Source organism: Chanos chanos, chromosome 1 (genome assembly GCF_902362185.1).
Source record: "Chanos chanos chromosome 1, fChaCha1.1, whole genome shotgun sequence".
Lineage (NCBI taxonomy): Eukaryota > Metazoa > Chordata > Actinopteri > Gonorynchiformes > Chanidae > Chanos > Chanos chanos.
This window is the reverse complement of record NC_044495.1, coordinates 719,451-730,000: the sequence shown is the minus strand read 5'-3', so window position 1 is coordinate 730,000 and position 10,550 is coordinate 719,451. Positions and strand designations below refer to the sequence as shown.

Here is a 10,550-nt window from a genome sequence, read left to right as displayed (position 1 = left end):
GTTTTCTGTAATCGGGCTGAAACAGTAGGCGTGGTTTTCTTTAATCGGGCTGAAACAGTGGGCGTGGTTTTCTTTAATCGGGCTGAAACAGTGGGCGTGGTTTTCTGTAATCGGGCTGAAACAGTGGGCGTGGTTTTCTGTAATCGGGCTGAAACAGTGGGCGTGGTTTTCTTTAATCGGGCTGAAACACTGGGCGTGAGTTTCTGTAATCGGGCTGAAACAGTGGGCGTGGTTTTCTTTAATCGGGCTGAAACAGTGGGCGTGGTTTTCTGTAATCGGGCTGAAATACATCCATCTTTAAAACAGGCTGAATGGTGTACAGTGCAACCTTCTGACTCTGCAGAGCCTTTTTTCATGTTAGTGGGAACTGCTGCGCTCTTTGGCCTGTCAGTCACACTGTTCCCATGGCCTTGTTTTATCATGTACTGTCTGTCACTGCTGTCTGGGAGATTAGAAAGACTTGGATGTGTTCGCAGCCTCAGTATCACCTGAGGAGAGTCCTGAGTGTGTTCTGATGAACAGAAAAAAAAAGAAAAAAAATAAAGAATCAAACTGTGGTGCTGACAGCCAGTGAGGCCCCAGAGTTTGTAGTCATGGTGATATGATAACATGGTGCTGTGACAGTTTGTTGTGTTGGTGATATGGTGATATGATCACACAGCGCTGACACTGGGATGCTTTGGTTTAAATGTTGTCAGGCTGATGAACCTGCCGCTGAAGGATGGGTGTGACCCTGCCTTACCTTTGCTGTCTGTTGCCATGGAAACGCCTGTCAGGGCAGCTCATGACAGGTCATCTGACAGCTGTGCAAAGTCATAGATCATTTTTGATTTGTACGGTCTGTTTCTCATACCTGTCCTCCTGACGAGAGATGGCTGTGACTTCATGTCTCTCACAACACCCGGGACCGAGGCTCACGGCTTCAGAGTTTTATTTCACATTAAATGTCTTTTTTTGTGATTCTGTGTGTGTGTGCGTTTGTGTGTGTGTGTGTGTGTGTGTGCACATGCGCTCGTACATTTTGACTACCTCGGCATCTACATAGATTATTGCCCCTGGTTTCTTATCAGATTGGATGACTCTGTGGTAACCTGTGACTGTGTGTTCACATCGCTCTCTCTAAGGCACCTGCACAAAACCATATCTGTCGAATTAAAAGTGCACAAAAGAGGAGGAACTGGTAACATAACTACTGTAAAACCAGTCACGCTTAACTCAGCCAGTATTCACATTCCACCAAACACGCTGGAGTTGACTCAGTTCTAAATTCAGCAATGTTCAGTGAAACTATCTCCTCTTTGCCACGGCTTGTGTGTGAATGTGTTTTGCAAGCGCATGACTGCGTCAGTGCATAGGAGCAGCTATGTGCCATGTGTGTGTGATATCTGGTTGGATTTACAGAGAGTAGAGAGATTGACTGTCTGCCTGTCTGCAGGAGCAGAGAGAGAGAGAGAGAGAGAGAGAGAAAGAGAGACAGACAGACAGACAGACAGAAAGAGAGTGAGACAGAGAGGCAGACAGAGACAATGAGAGAGAGAGAGAGAGAGAGACAGAGTGACAGACAGACAGACAGAAGGGCAGACAGAAAGGCAGACAGAGACAATGAGAGAGAGAGAGAGAGAGAGAGAGAGACAGAGAGAGAGGGGGGGGGAGAGAGGCAGAGAGAGAGAGAGAGAGAGAGAGAGAGAGAGAGAGAGAGAGATTAGTCAGTGTTCCTGTATTTGATTCCTCTGGCCCTCCCCTGACTAATACATGCTAAATTACCTTCACTGTGTTTTCCACAGAATCAATGCCAGGGCTGAGACGCAAAGACTTCCTGTGCCCTGACACAAACACACTCTCTCTCTCTTTCATTCAGACATCCTCACAGCGAGACAGCGTGGGGTTTCCCGTAGAGACGGGGCAGGTTCAGGGGCTAAGGGGTAGACTTTCATTTTGTCTTCAGTTCTGATGGTACGAGTGTGTTAAGACTGTCCGTATACATGCAAGTCCATGGGCTTGATGCCATAGCAAACACACTGAGACCCACTACTTTATCAGATACCACCACACGCTGATCTCTCAAAAGCCCTAATACATAATATGGACAGATGTTACCCAGGCTGTATTAATCTGATAAATATTACCCTGATTACTGTAACGTGACAAAGACTGCCTTAAAGAATCAGGTCTGATTGGCCTTTGACTAATGAATACTCTGGCATGTGTCTATATCTCTCTCTTTCGTCTACATGTATAAATGTTTGTGTATGAACGTGTGAATGTGTCTGCCTGTGTGTATGTCTGGGGAGGATGTGTGTGTGTGTGGTGATGTCAGAGGAGGCTGTCTGCAGGCCCCTATAAGAGGGGGGGTCATGAGAGGGATCTCTTTAAAAAGTGCAGTAGATCTCTTCGCGTCTGCATTTCATCACACACGCACAAACCAAAGCATGCACTTGGGAATCATACGTGCTGATACAGACTGTCGACTGGACTGACAAACACGCATCACCACAAATATAGCCGCATTCTCACGGGGGTGACCTCACAAATACAGCCGCATTGTCACGGGGGTGACCGCACAAATACAGCCGCATTGTCACAGGGGTGACCGGACAAATACAGCCACAGCATCACGGGGGCGACTGCAGGACGCTGCATGCTGGGAAGGTCTGAATGTTAACAGCGATCCTTTCAACGGTGTCTGTCTTCGGGAGTGAACTTGTCTTGTTTGAAGCCATGTGTCCTGCGAGGATGGTGTCCAGACCAGCCAGTTTTCTCACCCTCACGCTACTGTACTGGGCTGCCGTGACGGTGAGAGTCTCTCTCTTTACAATCACTAAATGTTCAGAGCAGAGTCAGACAGAAAAGAGGCTCTTCCTTCTGATGACCTAAATCAACTACTGCTAGACCTAAATCAACTACTGCTAGACCTAAATCAACTACTGCTAGACCTAAATCAACTACTGCTAGACCTAAATCAACTACTGCTAGACCTAAATCAACTACTGCTAGACCTAAATCAACTACTGCTAGACCTAAATCAACTACTGCTAGAAATATTTCACAGCGCTCTGGTTTTACTTTCTCTGTGATACTTCTAAGAATGATTGACTCTGTGACACTTTGTAAAAGTAAATGAATGCAATCCAACTTGGTTCATTCAGATTTAAATCACACACACACACTTCAGAACACAGCAAAGTACTTCTCTTTTTGACCGTGGCAAAGTTTGGCTGTTGTGAAAACCATTACAAACATGTCCCCTGGAACAAAGACTCAACTGTGCGAGAAAGGACTCAATCATTTCTTTTCATAAAAAATTTACTGACTCGTTTTGATTAGAGCGTAACATTTGTTTGCGTTAACTTCCCACTTTAATCAGATCTGGGTTTGACAAGCTAATCTCACATTTAATGAGAGCAGAAGGATGAAAAACAAGCTTTCCCGTTGACTGCTGCCTTCCTCTGTGGAGCTCTGCATTAACACATACAGACAGAGAAGGGACCTGTGTGTTGTCTCTACTACATAGTTTTAGTGGGAAAAACATAAAGTTTACAGATGAGCAACAAAGGAATGTATCAAAGTTGTTTTTTATTTGTCACAGGAGAACATAGATTCACTCAGGCGATGTTTTTGCATCAACATGTGATTTTTAAAATAATCGTATCAGGATACCTGGTGCGTTAACATCATCACGGGAGTCAGTCTGTCGCATCTCCTCTCCTCCACCTCTCCTGCACTCTGTCTGGATTCACTCACAAGTGATCTCTCTCACTCAGACTCGTTCACTAACTCACTCTCTCATTTGATACATTCCTCAGGTGGAGGGCGAGTGCCCACAGAAATGCTCCTGCCCAGCCATGCCACACGCATGCCCGCCGGGCATCAGCACAGTGCTGGACTCCTGCGGCTGCTGCAGGGTTTGTGCTCGCCAGTTCAACCAGGACTGCAGCCTGACGGAGCCCTGCGACCACATCAAGGGCCTGCACTGCCACCTAGGGGCCGAAGGAAACGTAGAACGAGGCATCTGTCGAGGTACCGGAGAAAAAGACTTGTCAGAAATACAACTTTGATCAGCTAAATCATCTAAAAAGTAACACGTTTTACTGCTCCTGTATAATCGCCGCCTCTGCATGTATGAAGGAACTGTTATTTACATTTCTATAATGTAATTTATGAGGTATAACACACAGGTCGAGTGCGTTGCACGTGCCCACTGTTTCAAGAAGCAAGTTAGTGATCACATCTTGAAGAAAAAAGAGGAACGGACCAAAACAACTCGCTGATAGTTTTACAACTACAGCTGAATAACTATACTGTCGACAGAAAACAAGCAAGGTTTTTTCTTCTTTCCAGCGGAGGCACAAGGTCGGCCATGCGAGCTGAATGGACGCGTCTACCAGCACGGCGAGAACTTTCAGCTCAGCTGTCAACACCAATGTAGCTGCATAGACGGCGTGGTGGGCTGCATGCCGCTCTGCCCGTACGAGGTGCCGCTGCCGGACTGGCGCTGCTCCCGGCCGCGCCTCGCTAGGTTGCCGGGACGCTGCTGTGAGGAGTGGGTTTGTGACGACGATAACAGCATAGGCGACGATACTGTGCTGACCGGACCAGCGCCAGAAACTCCAAAGCACCCGGATCTGTTCAGCAACGACCTGGTGGCCACTCCACCGTTGGATCTGGGTGCTGGAGCACCGAACCAAGGTGAGACAATACCTACTTTCGTCAAAGTCATGTTCATTTGGTTTCGATTTGGCATATGAGCGTGCCTAAGAAACAACCAGTTAATCCGCAGAGAGAACTGACAGAAAATATTGAACGCGTCTTCTCCTTTAATAGGCTGTAGCATTTGAATGACAGCTGCTCTGCTTTTAAATGACAATTTGTTTTTCTCCTTTTCGTATGAATCCTTTCGCGCCAGCCATTAATTTTTCCATGAGCTACAGACTTACATAGAGCAGGCCGTTTACGACGCAGGTCTTTTCGAGAAAAGCCTAACATGTGGAGGACAACATTGCAACACCTGGTTCTTATCGTACTTACAGAATGGACATCCTCTGTGCAGTCTCCTGCTTTGGTCGCACCAAAGTGCCTCCATCAGACCACTGATTGGTCACCGTGTTCAGCCACCTGTGGAATGGGCGTCTCCAGCCGTGTAACTAACGGCAACGCTGAGTGCCGACTGGTTAGAGAGACACGTCTGTGTGAAATACGACAGTGTGGCTTCAGCCTTCCGCCCCTTCTCAAGGTAAGACATTAAAACCTCAGATTCGTCTGCCTTTTTTCTCGAGGATCAAGCAAAGGACCTGATGAGTCAAAGGAAATCAAAAGTCCTGCCTTTCAATAAACTCTGTTGGGAGACAAATCAACCTTGATTTTCTTTGCTGCAATATCAGATATGAAGTGATAGATTTAACTTATGACCGATGCCAGTTACTTACCTCTTATAGTCAATCTGACAATGCTGTTTAAAACAGGCAAGATAAACTAATTAATAGTTGGTATTTCGAGTGATGTATTGACCACACTGGATTAGGCACGGGTCTTCACACTTTCACAGACTACGACTAAAAATAATCTTAAACGGGAAAATTTGATTACGCACTCTGTAGTCAGTTGTGCATCACTGAGTTTTTGAGAAACTGTCTGTGGAAATCAGGGGACTGAGACGGTTCCGATGTGTGTCCTTCTCTTAGAAAGGAAAGAAATGCCAGCGCACAGTGCGACTACAGAAACCCGTGCGGATCACGTTTGCAGGCTGCTCTACAACCCGACGGTACCGGCCCCGTTTGTGTGGCTCCTGTACAGACGGCCGGTGCTGTAAACCGGCGCTGACGCGGACAGTACGGCTGCGTTTCCGCTGTCCTGGGTCACAGAGACACTTTACACGCAGTGTAATGTGGATCCAGCGATGCACCTGCAACCAGAACTGTGAGAACCAGGGCCTTGGATCAATTCCAGAATCCCTCAGCCTCCCAAATGATATACACACATACACACACTGAATATCAGCACACACACCTACGCACACATACAGACAGACAGACAGACAGAAAGACAGACACACACACACACACACACACACACACACATGCAGACACAGACAGACAGACAGATACACACACACACACACACACACCTACACACACTGAATATCAGCACACACACCTACAGACACATACATACAGACAGAGAGACAGACACACACACACACACATACACACACACATACACACACATGCAGACACAGACAGACAGACAGACAGCCACACATGCACACACACACACCTACCTACCTACCTACACACACACACACACACACACACACACACACTGAATGTAAAAATAAGCCAGTGCTGTTTCTGCAGGGCTTTGGCATGTGTACTTCTGAAGAGGGGAAAATGAGGAGACTTCATGTTCTTCTTTTTAAATGAAGTCTGTCAGTCATGTGTCACAAGCGATTTGACTGGCAAAACAATTAGAACTGATTCCTCCTCTGACTGCTGGACCTTATTTATTCATGTGTCCTGTGTCTTTCCTTTCAGAGCTGAGGATTTCTACATTGTCCTGATAGTGCCGTGGTTTATTGTGAAAACTACAAACATGTGTTTAGCTGAGCTGTGCAGAATTAGTGTGTCTGTCTCCTGTTTTATTTATACACACTTCACTTACGGTGGAGCGCATATTGTCACTCTTACCTCTGTTTGGAGGTGAATATTTAATGGAAATAATATTATTGGACCATGAATTTTGTGTATATATTTATATATTTCTATTTCACTGACCGTCTTAACATTCAAGAACACTGTCTCGTTTTGAAGAAAAAAATATTTGTGCTAAAACCCTTGACAATGCTTAATTCTACATTACATTGGAAAGTGTGTTTCTGTTTGTAATTTTACTACAAAATTTACAATGTGTCTCATGATGAATAACCACAGGGCGGCCGGTAGCCTTCTGCTGATGGCGTCTTTAAACAGGAGTAGCATGAGGTCCCTGTTTTCCCGTCAGGGGTTGAATTGTAACAGAGTCGTACAGACAGACAGCTGTAAAGATTAAAAATGTGTCCCTGTTTTGACTCGTACAGTCGAAATACAAAGCCATTATCATGGACCGTCAGAAGGCATATGAAAGTGATAAAGTGTATTGGCACAATAAAATGAATGGATGAAAGGGATGTGTGTGTGTCTCCTGCCTTAAGCTCTTATAATGGTTACAGTGACAAGTATAATGGAGGAGAACTAGACAATGTCACATTAAAGGGACAGTGGGGATTCTATAGAGTACGACAAATCAGAGCTCTACCAATCACCGCAGACCGGGCCCCGCCCCTTCAAAACCCCAGCCCCGCCTCTCTCTTTCCTAACTCCACCCCTTCCCCTCCCTCTCACACATTTACACTGTACTACTGCACAGTGTCACCGCGTGAAACAAACAGTAGTCTATCTGTCCCCTCTGTTTTCCAACACTTCTCCTGCATGTCCTCTGTGTTTATGACTCAGAGTCATACTCTAAACTGAAGAGTTTAAACTGACAACCTTCCTCTGCCCCTCATATGCCGTGTCACTTTACTTGGTATTATTTACTTAGTTTAGTTTGTGCCGGTTCAGATGTCTGTCATATTTCTCTCTCTCTCACCCTCCCCTCTGCTCTTGTCTTGACCATATCGCTCTCTGTTACTAACCCAATCTCTTCTGTTTGTGTGAGTGCTTGATGTCTGTCTCACTGCATGGGTATGGCTCCATCCGTAGGTCAGCAGACTGATTTTGTCTCCATGCCCTGCTGTCCCTGGCCCTGCTCCTCCTGCGCCCTCCACAGCCACTAGCGTTTCTACATTCATGCATTTATAAAATGATTTTCTTTCTTTATTTTGTTAAGTGCTAATACCCCACTAATGCTCTCCTTTTCCTCCCTCATCTTCTGCATGTCTGTGTCTCATTTGTCTGAGCATGAGGGTCTTGTTTGAATGTGGCTGCTTTCCTCTTAGGTGTGACCCACTGTGGCTGTGTGGCCTACCCTGGTTGAGCCCCCCCTGCTGTTTTGTTATTCTTTATTTCTGTTTACTAGTGTCTTTTCATTTTCATTATTTCTGTGTTGTCTGAAATTTGTCCACTGGGTCAGCACCTATTGCACACCTGTCTGGCCATGAAGGGGTCTTCTCTCTCTGTGGTCCTTCTCAAGATTTCTCCCATTTTTCCCTATATCATCTGGGGTTTTGGGGGGGGTGGTTTTTTCTTGCCTGTTGTGAGGATTAAGTCAGGGGGTGCCATCCTGCTTTGTTTGTTGTAAACCTGTGGGCATGTAAAGCCCTCTGAGACTGTAAACAGTGATACTGGGCTTGAAATAAACTTAAACTTTAGCCTTACTATCCATTCCTGTTAATCAAGCATGTCTGAAACTGCATGTGAGCACCTTTCTGATTTTTGAAGTGTTTTGAGCAGCCTGCTATGGTGTGTTCTGTGTTACTAACTGTTATTAACTATGTCACTGAAACAAAAAAAAAACCCTGTCCTTTCATTTTCAGCCATCAGAAAAGTCCTGTAAGTGAAAGAGAGTCTGACCATGATAAAGACCTGCCTGCTTCTTTTGCGTTTTTCCAGTGATGATTTTTCCAGCATCTTGCCCCCTGTTGGCAGGACGTGTCTTGGCTGGGAACCGGTTCCAGGTGCCATTTGGGCTCAGGGGCAGCTGAGATATTCGGCATCACCGTGACGACAGAATGGGAAATATGCTGGAAGCACAGGCAGGCAGACAGGTGGGGGGTGAGACTGTGTCCTCAGTTTATTTATTCTCAGAGCCCTTAACAGCATCCACAGTGTCTGTGATGTCAGTGGAATAGTCTCTTATCGCAGGTGTGTCTGTGATGTCAGTGGAATAGTCTCTTATCGCAGGTGTGTCTGTGATTTCAGTGGAATAGTCTCTTATCGCAGGTGTGTCTGTGATGTCAGTGGAATAGTCTCTTATTGCAGGTGTGTCTGTGATGTCAGTGGAATAGTCTCTTATTGCAGGTGTGTCTGTGATGTCAGTGGAATTGTCTTATTGCAGATGTGTCTGTGATGTCAGTGGAATAGTCTCTTATTGCAGGTGTGTCTGTGATGTCAGTGGAATAGTCTCTTATTGCGGGTGTGTCTGTGATGTCAGTGGAATAGTCTCTTATTGCGGGTGTGTCTGTGATGTCAGTGGAATAGTCTCTTATTGCGGGTGTGTCTGTGATGTCAGTGGAATAGTCTCTTATTGCAGATGTGTCTGTGATGTCAGTGGAATAGTCTCTTATTGCAGGTGTGTCTGTGATGTCAGTGGAATAGTCTCTTATTGCGGGTGTGTCTGTGATGTCAGTGGAATAGTCTCTTATTGCGGGTGTGTCTGTGATGTCAGTGGAATAGTCTCTTATCGCGGGTGTGTCTGTGATGTCAGTGGAATAGTCTCTTATCGCAGGTGTGTCTGTGATTTCAGTGGAATAGTCTCTTATCGCAGGTGTGTCTGTGATGTCAGTGGAATAGTCTCTTATTGCAGGTGTGTCTGTGATGTCAGTGGAATAGTCTCTTATTGCAGGTGTGTCTGTGATGTCAGTGGAATTGTCTTATTGCAGATGTGTCTGTGATGTCAGTGGAATAGTCTCTTATTGCAGGTGTGTCTGTGATGTCAGTGGAATAGTCTCTTATTGCAGGTGTGTCTGTGATGTCAGTGGAATTGTCTTATTGCAGGTGTATTTATGGTTATTGGGAAAGTACCACAAGTTGAACTGTGAATGAACAGCTGTAAATGTTCACCAGTCACAGATTTTAAGGTACATATTTTTTAGTTAAAAAAAAAGTTCGTTTCAGATTTTAAGGTTTGCTACCCACCCCCCTTTTGCCATGCCCCTGGAGACACAGGGAAGTTTCAGTGGACCCTTTGGCCTGGAACACGTATTACACCTGAGAGCATACCGCAACTAAATGGCAAGAAATGGCAACGCACAACAGGTTTTCTATCACTGGGAATTAAGATGTATTTCTACAGGGAAAACACCCAGAAGTCAATGGGTAATCAGATAAATGCGGAAGGACCGCGCCATGATATTCAAAGGAAACAATCCACTGAATTTTCGGATGTTCACGCGTATGTTTCAACAATCTGTCTCTCTCGTAATCACCATATAATGATATATACTGATAAATACTTCCTGATATATTCTCTGTCACCATCATTATATGTAGATATAGGCCTATACTCCATTCCTGAAAAACGCACGTGACAGAGCGCGTGAACAGACAGTTAATCGAACTCTGGCCAGTACACGTGGAGTTCGTTTAGCGTATCCGTTTAAGCATTAGCCCTTAACCTGTATTTTCTTTATGATGAAGGCAGCGGGACATCTTTCACATAGGTCGACAAACCATTGAGATACGTAGAGGAAATGTAATTCTGGGGGATGTAAATTTTACCGTTAGTCGTTAGAAAATGGCACCGCCGCGGTGTACATTAAAATGTGTTATAACTTGCTTAACTGTATGTATTTAATGTGATACACTGGTCAAATAAAAGAGATAGAGCAGCATTTGATACATCTGATGATCTTACTTCAA

At 45.3% G+C, this 10,550-nt stretch overlaps 1 protein-coding gene across 1 annotated transcript; it reads left to right on the top strand.

Moving 5' to 3' along the window:
* The first annotated feature begins 2,733 nt into the window (after positions 1-2,733).
* Positions 2,734-5,987, top strand: ccn1l1 (cellular communication network factor 1, like 1). Its single transcript, XM_030780974.1, has 5 exons — positions 2,734-2,793; positions 3,804-4,017; positions 4,339-4,686; positions 5,028-5,230; positions 5,679-5,987. Exons 1-5 carry the CDS (start codon positions 2,734-2,736, stop codon positions 5,985-5,987), a joined length of 1,134 nt encoding a protein of 377 aa, XP_030636834.1.
* Positions 5,988-10,550: the final 4,563 nt, after the last annotated feature.